We start from the raw sequence: 17,652 nt of genomic DNA on the forward strand, positions 1-17,652 counted from the left end.
GCACATACACAAAAATGGCATAAGCATTTTGCAGATTCCCTCAATCATTCACATGCCATGGTTAATGTCTTACCAGGATGTTATTACACTCTCCTTCATAGGTAACTGTGCTGCCAGGAATCCTCATAACAAGGACAACTAAGCCCAGCTAGGATTTATTATTGATTGATGAATCACTGGATTGGAACTGAATTAAGCAAAAAAAAAAACTAGGTTATTTAGCCCCTTTACAGTGTGAAATGTAGTAAACATGTAATACACACTAAATGAATTGTGGCATAACACCTCCAAGTGGGCATTGTGGGATAGGGCACAAAAAGGGTGGTTTTAAACATGAAAATAAAACTGCAAATTGACAAAAGACAACAGGGCCTTTCAAACACAGCACAACCCTTTATTAAACAAACATGGAAGTTAAATAATGGACATTTTTCCAAAAAGCTCATTCTCAAGGTTCCAGTGAAAACAATGAATACATACATAAATAAAGGCATGGAGTCCATATTGCTGCTTGAGATGATGACCACACTGTTACCGTAGCAACAATTGAATATGCACTCCAGTTAGCACAAAGTAAATACACATCACACGTGTAGCACTGCCACTCATGTTATGTTGCACAAAATGTCACTCAAAATTATTTGTTTCAAACCAATGTTATCAAAATGTATAATTGAAACAAACACAAAAGCCTCATGAATACCACCCCAAAACAACAACAACAACAAGCAGCTGACTGCATTAATCTGTAGTATAGTTTATAATTGTCCTGTTTCTGAGCATTAGGCAGTATGATATTACAGACACATGAAAATGAATTCCATTTGGCACCGAAACTAAAGACACTCCAATCTCTTCCCTTGTGAAACCACAGAGACAATGTTTGGCACATACAGGATGAGAAGGCAGATGTGCAGGACATTCCAAAAGTATTCAGACCACTTGACTTATTCCACACTTTTTTTTACGTTACAGCCTTATTCTAAAATGGATTAAATATTTTTTTCCCTCTCATCGATCTACACACTATACCCCATAATGTCAAAGCGAAAACAGGTTTTTAGACATTTTTCAAAATGTATTAAACATTTTTTTTTTAATTATCACAGTATTAAGACCCTTTACTCAGTACTTTATTGAAGCACCTTTGGCAGAGATTACAGCCTCAAATATTCTTGGGTATGACCCTACAAGCTTTGCACACCTGTATTTGGGGAGTTTGTCCCATTCTTCTTTGCAGATCCTCTCAAGCTCTGTCAGGTCTCTCCAGAGATGTTCAATCGGGTTCAAATCTGGGCTCTGGCTGGGCTCTAGGAAGAGTCTTGGTGAATCCAAACTTCTTCCATTTAAGAATGATGGAGGCCACTGTGTTCTTGGGGACCTTCAATACTGCAGACATTTTTGGAACCCTTCCCCAGATCTGTGCCTTGATACAATCCTGTCTAGGAGCTCTACGGACAATCCCTTCGACCTCATGGCTCGGTTTTTGCTCTGAAATGCCCCGTCAACTGTGGGACCTTATATAAACAGGTGTGTGCCTTTCCAAATCATGTTCAGTCAATTGAATTTACCACAGGTGAACTCCAATCAAGTTGTAGAAACATCTCAAGGAAGATCAATGGAAACAGGATTTTTCCTGAGCTCAATTTCGAGTCTCATAGCAAAGGGTCTGAATACTTATGTAACTAAGTTATTTCTGTTTTTTAATTTTAATTGGTTGTAACGTAACATAATGTTGAAGAACTGTAGATAGCAACGTAGGGAGCACTAAAAGTATGTTTCCTATTTTAAGCTAAAATTATGTTTCCTATTTTAAGTGTTAACCCTTGCACATATCCCACTAACTCCAACTCATTACTCCTTAACTAACCATAATCAAAACATAAATATAGTGGCTAAGTGATCAGTGGCTGATGCCTAATACAGGGTGACTTGTACTCGAGTCACACACAGCTGCCAGTGGAAATATACATAAGCAAATCATTATCAATATAAATACCCAGAACACCGGTAATAATACTGGACTGCTTGGTAGAGTGCTGTGTCTGTTGTTACTTCATATAGTGTGCTGCTCTAAGTCTAAACAAAACAAAATGATAATACTGTATGTAGCTCTTATCTTTGGCCAAGCGGATATGCAGACAAACAAAAAGGCCTCCATAAAAAAAAGAGAGTGTTTCTGGGTGTTACATTTTGAATGTGTATGCAGTATGCACTGCACATTGTTCTAGGGTATTTCAACATTGGTTGGCCATACTTGACCATCTGTTAATTGTAGGACAAGATGGATTGTGTAACATCAGTTTGTCTTCCAGTCTCTTTAGTGGGCCGTTCCACAGGGGTTGTCTGAGGTCTGGCAGCCCATGTTCTGATACTTCACCTGGACACGGAACAGAGTGCCGTCTGCACACATACACAGCTTGTACCTCAACAGACCTTCGTCGAAATACACGTTGGCCCCCACTGAGGAGTTTTGCATGCGACTGACGCTCACCATCACCGACCCGTTCAGAACAATACTGTTCTCCTGCAAAGGGAAAGACCTTGTTAACCATAAGTTTTAATGGAATGCAATACACCATAAACCAGGGTCCCCCCCCCCCGCCCCCAGATGTTTCACATGTATGTTATAACCCTAAACTGGCACACCTGATTCAATTAGTAAACTAATCATCAAGTCTTTGACTAATTGAATCAGGTGTGCCAGTTTAGGGCTAAAAGAAAAATGTGAAAAGTCTTGGGGGCCCGAGGAGAGGGCCTGATAAACATGTAGACCAAATTGGGTAAGGGGTAACACTCACAGCTCTGAGCTCGATGTCCCCTCCCATCCTGAACTCCACCGTCTTGCCCATGATGAAGACCCCCTCGTTGCCACGGATGATGGCCTTGCTGTCCCCTTTGATGGACAGGTCAGAGGAAGCGTTGCTGGTGATCTGAAAGCAGAGAGAGTATTCAGAGATCTACCACTTTTTTCTGGGATTTAAAAAAAAATCAATGACAGGAATGGATACTAGAATGTATTTTATCTACAGTAACACTATTTGTGGTGCTACATGTTTTATTAGATGGCTTCTGTTGGCCTGGAATATACCCTTTCTGTGGAGGCTTTCTTCACACTGAGTACTTTGACTCCTTTGGGCAGGTGGAATTCGTGGTTTTCAAAGTCTGTGCTGAAGAAGGTGTTCTGAGTGCGGGGGTCAGTGAAGGATATTCCCATGTCACTGGTGATGGACGTCTTCTCTTTCTCAACACTGAGCTTAGTGGAGCCCTGCTGAAACACCACCTGGAACACATATACAAAAACCATATACATGTAAGAGCATACAGTCTGATTAAGGTATTCATATCTGGGTATGAATACATTAATCAGACTGGAGAAGTGTGTGTGTATAGACTGCTTATACCAATGTATTTGTGTGTTGTGAATCTATTCTCTGTGTGTGTGTGTGTGTGTGTGTGTGTGTGTGTGTGTGTGTGTGTGTGTGTGTGTGTGTGTGTGTGTGTGTGTGTGTGTGTGTGTGTGTGTGTGTGTGTTGCCTAAGTGAGTGTATTTTTCCTAAGCGAGTGTGTTTTGCCTGAGTTCACCGGGTTGTTGTTGCCGGTGATAACCAGGTCCTGGTCCTTCCTGCCCCCCACAGTGCTCTTGTGTAGTGGGTGGACCACGCCCATGTCTGCCTTCTGCTTGAAACGCAGCAGCCCACTCTCATGGAACTCTATACTGTCACAACCACTGGGCCCGATGCGGATCACTGTCCATATCACTAGAGTGATCTGAGAGACGGGACAAATGTCAGAGATTCAGATATATTGACTTGATTTGTCATAATCAGAACTAGTTATAACATATCCATAACTAACATTCTGATGATACTAGCCTGTTAAAAAGTGAATTCAGATAAATAAGGATGGTGACATTATGCAGAGGATGCTTTGTGTGTCATTGGGCACTCACAATGAGGTTGATGAGAGCCAGCAAGAAGAGCAGGACTATGATGCAAACAGCCATGTTGCCCTTGCGTCCTCTCAGGCCTGTCTTGTGCAGGCGCTCCTCCTCAATGGGCACATAGCCCGCCTTGAAGTTGCTGTTGTGCTCCTTGTTGGTGGTCCGCCGTTCCATGGCCTTCTCCCTCATGGACCTCTTCACAGGCCCATTAGAACTCTCCTTCAGCACACAGAACAGCAGCAATGTCAAGGCTCAGTAGGCTCACTCAGCTTTAACATGCTATACTGCTGTGACATCTACAAACAACACTTTCTGGGTGGTCCCCATCAATCAAAGCATTGACTTCACTGTACACCTCTCTGGGTGAGATTAAACATTAAAGAGTTCTATACATTGTAACGTCCACATGTTATTTTTTTCCCACTCTGCAATCTAGTTGACCTAGTAGTTGATACATTGTAACAACCCAATTGACAGCTTATTTAGCTGTCATATGTAGTTACAATGTAACAAATATACTGTATATCTGAGTACAGAACCACATATTGTAACCACCACATTCTATTTGTATTAGACTTTATGCAGGCGTCGCTGGATAGACAGGTTGCTTCTGAGGAATGCGCGCAATTAAACACCCGAGTCTCTCTGTCTGTAGGTAATGACTAAAAATAAAGTACACGTATATTCCACGTAACAAATATGAATAGTCCAGGTCCATATTCAACTCTGATGAAAAGATAACTTCATGATTTGTGGTAATACAACCAGTTTAAACGTCCCAATGCCGTGGAAAAACTGCGGCAATCAAGCCGTTATTTCGAGCTATGTCTATCATAAAAAGCGTAACAGTAGTACAGGGCTTGGAAGCGTGATAGCGTACTATGGATATTCCGCATACGCTTTACAACGCCCGCCCGAATACCGTAATTCCTTTCAAATGAGTTCGTAGTGCATATAGATGCCTACATCAAAACGGGAATGCAAAATGTAGAAAAACAATAATGTCTTAAATGGAAACAGACCTGCTCAGACGCCATGTTCACCCTCCCCCTCTTCCAAAGCGTTTGACAGCCCCGGAGTCCGGAAAGACAATGGACTAGACCACTTCATTCAAATGAATAAAATAATATATATCTCTCCAGTTTTAATACTTGTGACGAGGTTTTTATCAGGGTAATTATTATATTAGCAGGTGGAATTTGAAGCCTTTTTATCAAATTGTTCATAGCTGGATCACTGTAGGCTACAGTCCATGTTTATCACAGATGGTTCCTTCCTGGCTAAACCAGCCAATGGGAAAGGCCCGCAACAGGATTCCAAAATAAGAAAGTCCATATAAAGCCTGTCCATTCATATTTTCTTCCAGGCAGGGCTTCCGAATAGACTAGTCCACAGACAATTAACATCACTTTATCCCTACTTAAGTGTTGTTTATTTCAAGTAATAAAGGTTTTATCAGAGATGATGACACAACTTGATAATGTATGGATGCCACAGCCCCTAAAACACTACCAGATCAACACTTTTGCTAAAGCGTGGCTTTCAGTGTTAGTGGGACATTTTAGTAAATGAACTGGGACACTGTATTCTCCTTAGAACTACAGTCGTGTCCCACTTCAATCAATAAGACTGTAGAATTTGTAGAAGCTTGTAGATAACACACTGTTTTCACAATTTTGTGACAATAAACATTTACTAAACCCTCCCCATGCCATTGGAAAATGAATTGGGGGACATTCCAAGCTTTTGGGAGTCTGCACAGCTTTAACTTGATCCTGGAACACTACTATCCCCCAAATTCCCCTTTCAAAATTAATGTAGCCTCTTTCTATAGTCTCTTTCTTCCATGTCATTGTGCTTCCTTTATTTCCTTCCTACCCTTGTTTGTTATTTTCCCTCTAATTCCTTCCACCCTCATCCTATACTGTTTATTTGCTATATAGTGTATAACATCGATTCAGAGATGCTATGAACAACTTAAACAACACATTACAATGTATTTTATAATATCTAATGCCAGAAATATATTTTAATTAATTAAAGATCCTTTTTTAAAGATTCATCAAACACCAATCAGGGGAAGTGGGACAATACTATAAACCTGGTTTTCATAAAATATAATAACTGTTTACATTAATAATTATTATATTTTAAAACACTACCAATAACAGTCTGTTTTAACACAACAAGCTAAATTGTTTATAATTAATTATAATTGACAGAATTATGCCTTTGTCATTCTAGCGCAAGGTTTCATATGTATGCCGGGTTTTCATGAGTTTTAACAGGTCGCCCCACCTAGGAAACCTGACCACACACACTACGATGATGTCACACTAACCAAAACCATTTTTTTCAAGCACAGAACACATTCAGCAACAAACCAAAAAATATTTATTTTGATTGGGTTACAAAATTACCATAGTACAGTAGGCCTACCTTAAAACACAAACGTAGTACTTGGCCTATAACCGATTTGTCTAACTAATACTGACGTCATCCTAAATTGACTGTGCCTCTGAAAAAAAAGCCCAGTGTTTCACATCTTCCACATATGACATTAAAGGCAGGAGACACCCAACGCCCACGTGTGTGTAAGAGTATGACACTACAATGGTCTCGTTTACAGCACAGACAGCCTACTTCACTTGAGCGCCTACATCATAAAGGAAGAACCGGCAGAAGACGCTTACGGTCTATACATTTCTCACAAGAATAACCAGACTATTACTGAAAACAATGCAAGTGGCTTTAGCAAACATTCTCAATCTGTATATGAGTAAAATGAGTAAAAAGCGTTGCCACAACTGAGATGGTACTTGGCACCCGTTGTAACGAAGGTGGACAAAACGTCAAGGGCAAGAATTTCTAAGGCGGGTATAAAAAGGGAGCGCGCGCCTGTCACGGGCGCTCTCGCCCCAGATTAAATCCCACGGTTGTCCAAAGCGTTTTGAACCTTTCAAGATTAGGGAGGGAGCAGACATGGCCGACTCGCTAAAGAGGCTGGTGAACACATCTTCCTTCAGCGTTCTACAGGACAAACTTGAGTCCTGGTACAAGGACTACCATGTAAGTCATCAATAATTTATTTCTGCCCTAAATCTGTTGGCTGAAAAGTGGCCTAACCAACAATAAAGATAGGCGACACATTATTATTGCAATCATTCGATCCGTGTAATAGTTTAGGCTATTGTCTAAATTAGTCTTGGCTATAATAAATGTGATATTGGTGTGGAAATCAATAGCATATTTAACGAATCACTCTTTGATTCAGCAAATGCGTTCTTCCCTTGAGAACTTGATTCCTCTAGAATTTCTGTCCACCCATCTAAAATAACTTGATTAGCCTATTTCATTATGCCACTCATGGCCAGATAGTGTAATATATTTGGAATCATTATTTGGTATGTATGTATTTTTTTAATATATTTTTTTTACAATGTATCACATTGACAATGGATTGGAACGTTTTTGAAACACTGTAGGGGCTAAAGGAATTCAATTGTTTAGATTAAATAGATTTTCTGGCGAAGTTTGGTTGCTATAGACGCTAGTCGTCATGGCGACCGTGAAACCATTGCTGACTCTGAAAGCTAGTGGCTCGAGCACGCCCCCTTGAGCATTTTGGTGTGAACCTGAACCGCTTGTCCTGATAGAACCCATGCATTATCACACAGATACTCCAGAGACCAACCAGTGCATTTGCCTGGAAGTCACAGATCATTTATTTTAAAAGCACATATAGTACATCCCTCAATTCAATATGATCAATACAGATATTCACTAATCAATGATCCATGTGAATGTTTGTTTTTTAAATGTCCTACATTGTTGACCCCACAATTGAGATGACATTACATCTTTAAAATGTATGTCCCTTTTGTGATGGTACATAATTCTCATACAGTGTCTGTCACCTTCCTAGGTCATCTCCTGTGATCAGAATCTGAACAGGTGCTGTGAATTGGTAGAGCTCACCTCCAAGATACAGGGTCAACTCTTCACCATCCTCAACTTCACTGCTAGAGAGGGTATGTGTCCAAGCTTCTCACAACTTCCATCTCTCTTTGACATTCTCTAATAATGTCTCCTTTTCCTTTGAGTCAGGTGGTCACTATGCAGGAGTGGATGTGCTCAAATCACGCCTGCTGCCTTGGTTGGGGACTTGTTTCTCCATGGCAACCTCCTCTGTCACCAACGACACCAGCCTCAACCTCATCCAGGTGAAATAATCTGTTCTGTTATTTATGGTTCTAGCTACTGTACATTCATTAAGTTATTCTATTCTATTATGCTGTCCTGTCACATAGTGTAAATAAGACAGTGATAATCAAGGTTAAATGAGGAGTGTTGTCATGCAGGAGTCCGTGGAGAAGGAGAGGAAGATCAGAGAGCTGTCTGCCTCCCATGAGAACGACATGCAGAAGATGGAGACTCAGCTGTGCTCCACTCACCTACAGCTGGACTCTGTCAAACAGGAGTAAGTCTGCACAAAACATACAACAAATGACTAATCTATACAATAGACCTACTCATTTCTATCCAAACAAATCAGTCTGCCCCAGGTTACATTAGTATGGCTAACTTTCTGGTCTCTGTTTTATTCACCTACTGGTATGTTGAATGCATTTACAGACTGGCAGATGCTCATCTGCAGCTGGACAACACAAAAAATATGTCAGCCACAACTCTGCTGGCCACCGAGGATGAGATACTACAGCTGAAAGCAGAGTGAGGGATAAATACTGTAATACAACATTGTACACGTTCCATTTGAGTGATATTTTTTGTCCTCTTTGGCTTATTGATGTGTATATTCCGAGGTTATTATGGTGTGCATCTGTGTGTCAGGTTGCGTGCGTCCCGTGACCAGGTGGAGACCTATAAGAGGAAGCTGGATGTTCTGGATGACTATGAGAGACAGGTGCGTCTGCTGAGGGATGAGGTGTCTTTCCTCACAGCAGAGAAGAGCATGCTGCAGGAGAGGTGAGCAGGACACGCGCACATACACACACACACACACACACACACACACACACACACACACACACACACACACACACACACACACACACACACACACACACACACACACACACATACAGACGCACACATACACACACATGCACACATACACACACAGGGCCGTAGCTTCAACTGAGGACACAGAGGGTCAGACCTTGGTCATTAAAAAAAAAAAATCTTCAGTTACTTACTGTTGAGAGTTAGAATAGTAGAATACACAAGGTCAGTCATTTTTTTTAGATTGGTAAATTAGACTAGTTTGTCTAGCCAGCTATCTAAACATGTAGTAATCATGGCCGACTTACCGACGGGCACGCAGGGTACGTGCCCAGGAGACCTCCAGGGGGCCCTCATTGATATTGTTAGTCACTCACTCAGATATCATATTAACATGGCATAAGTCAACCATCCCTCCCCTCTTCCTTTCTATCTGTCTCAGGTTGGTGAGGAGTTGTTCCCCCAGCCCCCTGCCCAGACAGAGCCGCCCCTCCAGCCCTCTGAAGAGTGAGTCTCCCACCCGGGCACAGCTCACCAATTCGTCCCGCCACGCCAGGCTGGTGTCCCGCTTCAGTGACTTGTATGCTGTGGAGCGCCTGGAGGCCCAGAGTCTGCTCCGACGCTACATAGACGACCTGGAGATGGTCCAGAGAATCATCTTCATTGCCACTGTGGTATGACATCTGGAAACCCTGTACATTATGGAATAACACTACATACAGTACAACCTGTGATGATTAGCTGGGATTCACAATGTATTGGAGATGATCATCCTAGCACATGGAACCACCTGACCTTGTTTTCATCCAATTTGACATGTCAGATCTGAGGTTCTGGTTTCTCTGTAAATTTCCTATACCATACAGTATCTCTAATCCCTTTGTCTGAGTGTGAGTGTGTGTGCGTGTGTGTGTGTGGTGTGTATGTGTGTATGTGTGTATGTGTGTGTGTGTGTGTGCGTGTTCGTGTGTGTGTGTGTGTGTGTGTGTGGTGTGTATGTTTGTCAGGAGGCCTTCCAGGCAGCCAAGCTGGCCTACCGTCAATTCAAGCTGCGAGTAAAGAAGACCCTGTCACCCTCCCACCTGGGGCCGGAGTCCCTGGAGGACTCGGTGGTGGACTATATCGTCAGGAACCTGGACCTCTACGACGTGCAGGCCAGTGTTAATGTATGGCCTACACTTTTCTCTCTTACTGACATGTCTGACATGTTACAAAAACCTGTAGATTCCAGTCACCTTTACATTACAATTTCAAGAGTCTCACGCACTGTAGCTTATTGAGTGTTTGTTAATAGGAGATGTGTGTCAGAGTGTATTGTGATGTGTTTCCCTCTCCCAGGACGTGATCAACGCCATGAATGTAAACCCACGGATCTCCTTCCCCCCGGAGGTGGACTTTGTCCTGATCAACAGCTTCATCCGGGAGACATGCAGAGTGGCCTTCGCCATGCAGACACTGGACTCTCCTCTGGACCTGGCTTTCACCAGCGGTGGAGAACTCTACAGCGACAACAAGTCAGTCTGCATCCATTGACTTCATGAAGTTACAGGAAAAAAAGATGTTAGATGTACAATTCCTAATCCTACCACTAGATGTCACCCTGGTCCCGTATATACATCTCCCCCTCTTCTCTCTGTCTCTCTCTCCCTCTCTCTCCCTCTTTACCAGGTATCGTCGTAGCTATGACTCTGAGTTTACTGCTCCTCTGGTGGCGTACCATGTGTGGCCAGCACTGGTGGAGGGGGACGGTGTCATAGTGAAGGGAGAGGCAGTCACCAGGAGAGGAGCTCTGGTACTGATGCACCTTCCATCCCTACTGTAGAATCATAGGCTTTGCTTGAGCAATTACTGCATGATCACAATATAAAATGCAGAATGACTCATGTGGTGTTTCTCTGCTTTCTTCCAGTGGAGGAGCAGAAGCAGGAGCTGCAGTCCTGTTCGCTCTGGCAGCCCCACACGCACTCTTGTAAGTTACTACGACGACTGAGACCTAACACGTTGAAATAATGTCACAAATATCAAGAAACTCTTTGGAAAGATGTGTCAGCCCAGGGTTTTTATGATGCAAGAAAATATTCAGGGAAGTTGCAGTTGGGAAAGCACACTAGATGAAAGCTGTGCATGTGTGATTTAGTGTTAAGACTTTTCTTTTGCCACCAAAATACATCCATGCATACCCTGAGCCCTTGGGGTAAGTACAACAACAAAACAGCAACTCCTAGATGTTGTATTAGTGGGAGAGAGTAACTTCATCTCAAATCCAAAGGTGCAAGAAGTGCTCTGTGTGACAGACTTTCTCTCCTTCTCAGGGGTTTAGTCGCAGCAGAAGCCCCTCTCCCGGACGTCTCTCCGCCAGTCGCCTGTAAACCCTAACTGACCACTGAGTTACAAAAGGAAAACAAAATTCTACACATCGATTTCATGTTTGCAACAAAGACAGATCTATAGCTTTAATGGACTGGATCCTGTCGTTATTTGTCAGTTGTGATGACTTGATGTTAAGTAGTTAGACTCCGTGTCAATATGGACATTGGTCCAGGGTTTACAGTATTCTGGAGAGAAGTTCCATGTTACCATTACAGTATCCAGAGACTCTGGCAGCTGGTCCTTTCAGAACAATCCTTTCAGGGTGCTGTAGCAGCACATGACAAGGCTGTGTGTGTGTGTGTGTGTGTGTGTGTGTGTGTGTGTGTGTGTGTGTGTGTGTGTGTGTGTGTGTGTGTGTGTGTGTGTGTGTGTGTGTGTGTGTGTGTGTGTGTGTGTGTGTGTGTGTGTGTGAGTGTGTGTGCGCGCATGTGTTTAATCTATGCCCATTATCTTAGTGATTCTTAACTTTGCACTATGCAAAACCAGGATGATTGTGTGGTTGACCGTAATGTAACTTTTTAAGGACATTTAGAACCTGCACAGTATAATTTTCTGAGACTGTTGTAGTTTCGGTTTTATCTTTAACCTCAAACCTTGATAGACTCTGGGTTATAAATAATATAATGAATACATTTTAATGTAATTTTAATGTAAGTCTTAGCCTGCTTTTTTGTTGGTAGATTTTTTGTTGTTGTAAGACACATGGTGCTAAAGTTCAGTCAGAACTGTTCAACTCCACAAAAAACACGAGAGATTGGTATTGCTGAGAACAATGATTAAGCGTACAGTTTGTAAAGTCATCCGTTCCAGTCCATGTTTCTTTTTTTTGGTGTTGTGATATTAGCTAGATGTGTGGTTTGGATGGATTTGGAACAATAGAAGGGATTTAAAATGATACAAAACATATTCTGTAACTTCAAATGGTTGACTTGAGAAAAGATGCCTTTTTTTGTTAGTCCTAATGAAGTTGCTTATTATCTACTGTACGCACAAGATCCAAAAGCAATATATAACATATTTAGGATAATTGTTAGGCTGTAATCAATTAAATGTGGAGCCTAACTATTATTCACTATTTTAAATCATTATACAGTCTAATCTTTCATTTTGCATTAAACAGTGTGTTAGTGTTGTGTATGCAAAACGTGGTGATAAACCCAAAAAACTTGGACTCAAATATATATAATGTAATTGTGCTGTTCTTGTTACAGAATACAAAAAACTAAATTATTTCCAGAGAGATTGTGCCTTTTTAAAGATAAAATAAATAAATAAAATCAGAAAAAAGGTTACTATTAATTTCTTGTGATAATGAAGGCTAATTTAATTATTGTCTTCCTTACCCTCATCCACTGTCAGTAAATTTTTCCTGCAGAACATGCTGAATTCTAGTCAGTTATTATGATCGTGTTGTACTAGTATGTAGTCTATAAATATACTGTGTAGGTTATGTGTACTTTGTAGTCTATGAATGTAGGCTATGAATGTAGGCTATGAGTGTAGTCTTTGAATATAGGCTATGAATGTAGTCTATGAATGTAGTCTATGAATGTAGGCTATGAATGTAAGCTATGAACAGGTCCATTTGGGGATGGGAGGAGGACATCCTATGTGGCAAATAATCCCATTACCAATGTGGTTTTGGGTTGTTCATGATGTGGGTGGCTGTTGGAGTGTCCCTGTCAGAGAGTCTAGAGACCAAACAGAGACAGGCAGACAGGCATGGAACACACCAAACCAGTTACTAAGACACACTGTTTCGAAAGACTGATTCACTGACCACGAGGACAAATAACAATACCATTCTGTCGTTGCCAGGATATCACATAACCTCCCCCAGCCTTGGCCTATTTAGAGAGACTACAGCCATGTAATTACAGAATGTCTCAGGACTCAAGCCGACAGCAAAATTAGAAAGCACTGCTTGGTTTAATGCAGGCAGATGTGTTATGAATTCATACACTTGTAATTTTCAGCATGAAAAACCTGCTCTATTTTGCTCATACTGTATTCTGTGTCCTCAAAGAACCCTGGTTGAAGTTATTCTTACAGCAAGAAACATGTTGCACCGTAACGTTCTTCCCTCTCTCTCTCTCCCAACTATAGCAAATGACTCTTCCTTCATCCTTTACAGTACCAGTGCCCCTCATAGTGCATGAAAGGAAAAACAGACATGTTCCCTATGGGTGAAGTTAGAGCTGTCAATTAAAAGTATGCTCCACCATTGTAAAGGGTTCGAGTTAGAATCTCATCAGGGTGTTGATCTCAGTGGGTCTCCTCTACTGTTCTGCACTGATGTTAAAAATGGAGTTCCTGTACATATTGCACGCACGTAAGACATGAGAGGGCACTGTTGTTCCACTGTAGAGACTAGACTCTGCAGGGGAGTAGAGTGGCTCCAGAAAGACAAAGGTTTTCTCTTGAGCCAAAATATGCTTTTGACTTGTTTAAAGAAGAGAGGGGAAGTTTGGCCTTGTCCTTGGACTCTCAAAGTCACTGCACACCAGGAACTTGGTGCAAGACTAAGTGTTTGTGGCTGTGTAGTTAAATTAGGGCCTAAACCATGACTCTCCATCAAGAGACACTGAGAGCCATGGAGAGAGCAACAGAGAGAAAGAAAAGACATAAGAGCCCCCAGACATGCTGAAGAGCGCGTGTGTGCAGCGCACGTGTGTGCGTGTGTGTGTGTGTCTTTGTGTGTTCATATGAATGCACTCATTAAGCACAATCCCAGTGGTGATGCCCGTCTCGTGATTATCCAGCATTCACAGTCCCTAATTAACACAGTCTAATTAGTGCCCACTCTCCCAGGACTTGCCCGGTCCTGGCCTGCTCCCCTTCCCTCTCCCCAGGCAATGCCTTGCCCAGTCCTGCCCTGCTCGCCTCCTCTCCTCACAGGCCAGACACATGACACAGTTGGCTGTCCAGCGCATATAGTTAGCACCCCTGCTTGACAGAGCAGACACTAAACTGAAACAGACATTAGGCCAACTTCCACCCTCCAGGTCCTTTTTGTTGATGATAGCAGCTCACTGGTCATAGTTGTTTGGCGATGAGATAGTGCCTGTAAGGGGTCTATTCAATCCGTAATGCTGAAGGTCCGCTTCAAAGCGCGATGGACAATTAAATTGAATTTTCCCGTGGTCGCGGAGACTTCATAAGAAGAAGAGTAGATGTCACCTCCAAAAAGCTTTCTAATGGATAATGGCATCTTATTTGATTATACATTCATAACATTGAATTAAAATATGTTTTTCACATGGTGGGTGACAGAAGAATACGATTTCAACGAACTTGCTAACACAGCTAGCTACCTACCTAGTTAGCTCATCTTTAGCTTGCCACCAACGTGCATTGTGACGGACCAAGGTAAGAATTGTTTTGAAAATTGAAGTTGAGTAGAGTTAGCTAATTTAATGTATGTATTAGATATCAATATATTTACTCACTGCTTGAGCACACTCTGCCAACCCGGATGTCCTAGCCATGTCGGAATCCTGGCTTAGGAAGGCCACCAAAAATCCTGAAATTTCCATCCCTAACTATAACATTTTCTGACAAGATAGAACTGCCAAAGGGGGCGTTGTTGCAATCTGCTGCAGAGATAGCCTGCAGAGCTCTGACATACTACCCAGGTCTGTGCCCAAACAATTCGAGCTTCTACTTCTAAAAATCCACCTTTCCAGAAACAAGTCTCTCACCGTTGCCGCTTGCTATAGACCACCCTCTGCCCCCAGCTGTGTCCTGGACACCATATGTGAATTGATTGCCCCCCATCTATCTTCAGCGCTCATACTGTTAGGTGACCTAAACTGGGACATGCTTAAAACCCCGGCCGTCCTACAATCTAAGCTAGATGCCCTTAATCTCACACAAATGATCAATGAACCTACCAGGTACAACTCTAAATCTGTAAACACGGGCACCCTCATAGATATCATCCTTCCCTCTAAATTCACCTCTGCTGCTTCAACCAGGATCTCAGTGATCACTGCCTCATTGCCTGCATCCATAATTGGCCTGCGGTCAAACGACAACCCCTCATCACTGTCAAACGCTCCTTAAAACACTTCAGCGAGCAGATCTTTCTAAATCGAACTGGCCCGGGTATCCTGGAAGGATATTGACCTCATTCCGTCAGTAGAGGATGCCTGGTTATTCTTTAAAAGTGCTTTCCTCACCATCTTAAATAAGCATGCCCCGTTCAAAAAATGTAGAACAGATATAGCCCTTGGTTCACTCCAGACCTGACTGCCCTCGACCAGCACAAAAACATCCTGTGGCGTACTGCATTAGCATCGAATAGCCCTCGCGATATGCAACTTTTCAGGGAAATCATGAACCAATACACACAGTCAGTTAGGAAAGCAAAGGCTATTTTTTTCAAACAGAAATTTGCATCCTGTAGCACAAACTCCAAAAGGTTCTGGGACACTGTAAAGTCCATGGAGAATAAGAGCACCTCCTCCCAGCTGCCCACTGCACTGAGGAAACACTGTCACCACCAATAAATCTACAATTATTGAGAATTTCAATAAGCATTTTTCTATGGCTGGCCATGCTTTCCACCTGGCTACCCCCACCCCGGTCAAAAGCCCTGCACCCCCCACAGCAACTTGCCCAAACCTCCCCCATTTCTTATTCACCCAAATCCAGATAGCTGATGTTCTGAAAGAGTTGCAAAATCTCGACCCATACAAATCAGCTGGGCTAGATCATCTGGACCCTCTATTTCTAAAATGATCCGCCGCAATTGTTGCAACCACTATTACTAGCCTGTTCAACCTCTCTTTCGTATCATCTGAGATCCCCAAAGATTGGAAAGCTGCCGTGGTCATCCCCCTCTTCAAAGGGGGAGACACTCTAGACCCAAACTTTTACAGACCGATATCTATCCTACCCTGGCTTTCTAAGGTCTTCGAAATCCAAGTTAACAAACAGATCACCAACCATTTCGAATCCCAACGTACCTTCTCCGCTATGCAATATGGTTTCCGAGCTGGTCATGGGTGCACCTCAGCCACGCTCAAGGTCCTAAATGATATCATAACTGCCATTGATAAAAGACAATAATGTGCAGCCGTATTCATCGACTTGGTCAATGCTTTCGACACTGTCAATCACCACATTCTTATCGGTAGACTCAACAGACTTCGTTTCTCAAATGACTGCTTTGCCTGGTTCACCAAATACTTCTCTGAGAGAGTTCAGTGTGTCAAATCGGAGGGCCTGTTGTCCGGACCTCAGGCAGTCTCTATGGGGGTGCCACAGGGTTCAATTCTCTGTTCGACTCTTTTCTCTGTATACATCAATGATGTCGCTCCTGCTGCTGGTGATTTTCTGATCAACCTCTACGCAGACGACACCATTCTGTATACTTCTGGTCCTTCATTGGACACTGTGTTAACTAACCTTCAGATGAGCTTCAATGCCATACAACTCTCCTTCTGTGGCCTCCAACTGCTCTTAAATGCAAGTAAAACTAAATGCATGTTCTTCAACCGATCGCTGCCTGCACCTGCCCGCCCGTCCAGCATCACTACTCTGGACGGTTCTGACTTAGAATATGTGGACAATTTCAAATATCCAGGTGTCTGGTTAGACTGTAAACTGTTCTTCCAGACTCACATTAAGCATCTCCAAACCAAAATTAAATCTACAATCGGCTTCCTATTTTGCAACAAAGCATCCTTCACTCATGCTGCCAAACATATCCTTGTAAAACTGACTATCCTACCGATCCTTGACTTTGGCGATGTCATTTATAAAATAGCCTCCAACACTCTACTCAGCAAATTGGATGCAGTCTATCACAGTGCCATCCGTTTTGTCACCAAAGCCCCATACACTGCCCACCACTGCGACCTGTATGCTCTCGTTGCCTGGCCCTCACTTCATATTCGTCACCAAACCCACTGGCTCCAGGTAATCAATAAGTCTTTGCTAGGTAAAACCCCGCCTTATCTCAGCTTACTGGTCACCATAGCAGCACCCACCCGTAGCGCGCTCCAGTAGGTATATTTCACTGGTCATCCCCAAAGCCTATTCCTCCTTTGGCTGCCTTTCCTTCCAGTTCTCTGCTGCCAATGACTGGAACGAATTGCAAAAATCCCTGAAGCTGGAGACTCATATCTCCCTCACTAACTTTAAGCCTCAGCTGTCAGAGCAGCTCACAGATCACTGCACCTGTACATAGCCCATCTGTAAATAGAACATCCAACAACCTCATCCCATATTGTTATTATTATTTTCTTGTTCCTTTGCACTCCAGTATCTCTACTTGTACATTCATCTTCTGCACATATATCACTCCAGTG

At 42.6% G+C, this 17,652-nt stretch overlaps 2 protein-coding genes across 3 annotated transcripts; one reads left to right on the top strand and one right to left on the bottom strand.

Moving 5' to 3' along the window:
* Positions 1-1,617: 1,617 nt before the first annotated feature.
* Positions 1,618-5,087, bottom strand: LOC112249042 (beta-sarcoglycan-like). Its single transcript, XM_024418648.2, has 6 exons — positions 4,966-5,087; positions 3,953-4,162; positions 3,586-3,771; positions 3,092-3,283; positions 2,802-2,933; positions 1,618-2,527 (listed from the first exon to the last, which is right to left on the bottom strand). Exons 1-6 carry the CDS (start codon positions 4,978-4,980, stop codon positions 2,321-2,323), a joined length of 942 nt encoding a protein of 313 aa, XP_024274416.2. The 5' UTR covers positions 4,981-5,087; the 3' UTR covers positions 1,618-2,320.
* Positions 5,088-6,519: 1,432 nt separating this feature from the next.
* On the top strand, positions 6,520-12,689 carry LOC112249048 (mitochondria-eating protein). 2 transcript variants are annotated; one of them, XR_002953305.2, is made up of 12 exons: positions 6,520-7,012; positions 7,869-7,974; positions 8,051-8,166; positions 8,305-8,423; positions 8,579-8,674; positions 8,795-8,929; positions 9,408-9,639; positions 9,973-10,131; positions 10,304-10,479; positions 10,634-10,757; positions 10,875-11,159; positions 11,278-12,689. XR_002953305.2 is itself a non-coding variant. In XM_024418663.2 (12 exons), the coding sequence occupies exons 1-12, from the start codon at positions 6,926-6,928 to the stop codon at positions 11,332-11,334; spliced, it is 1,467 nt and encodes a 488-aa protein (XP_024274431.1). In that variant the 5' UTR covers positions 6,520-6,925; the 3' UTR covers positions 11,335-12,688. The 2 variants fall into 2 exon arrangements, 1 of the variants encoding a protein (XP_024274431.1); XM_024418663.2 differs by having other exon boundaries at positions 10,875-10,934; positions 11,278-12,688.
* Positions 12,690-17,652: the final 4,963 nt, after the last annotated feature.

The sequence above is a fragment of the Oncorhynchus tshawytscha genome, linkage group LG01 (assembly GCF_018296145.1).
Source record: "Oncorhynchus tshawytscha isolate Ot180627B linkage group LG01, Otsh_v2.0, whole genome shotgun sequence".
Lineage (NCBI taxonomy): Eukaryota > Metazoa > Chordata > Actinopteri > Salmoniformes > Salmonidae > Oncorhynchus > Oncorhynchus tshawytscha.

Excerpts from the sequence above, each read along its gene's own strand:
- LOC112249042 (XM_024418648.2), bottom strand. Across the intron at positions 3,772-3,952 it reads TGGCTCTCATCAACCTCATT|ATCACTCTAGTGATATGGAC; the intron begins GTGAGTGCCCAA and ends CCCGTCTCTCAG. Across the intron at positions 3,284-3,585 it reads TCACCGGCAACAACAACCCG|GTGGTGTTTCAGCAGGGCTC; the intron begins GTGAACTCAGGC and ends TATGTGTTCCAG.
- LOC112249048 (XM_024418663.2), top strand. The coding sequence starts at position 6,926 with ATGGCCGACTCGCTAAAGAGGCTGGTGAACACATCTTCCTTCAGCGTT. Across the intron at positions 8,424-8,578 it reads CTGGACTCTGTCAAACAGGA|ACTGGCAGATGCTCATCTGC; the intron begins GTAAGTCTGCAC and ends ATGCATTTACAG. Across the intron at positions 10,132-10,303 it reads ACGTGCAGGCCAGTGTTAAT|GACGTGATCAACGCCATGAA; the intron begins GTATGGCCTACA and ends TCCCTCTCCCAG.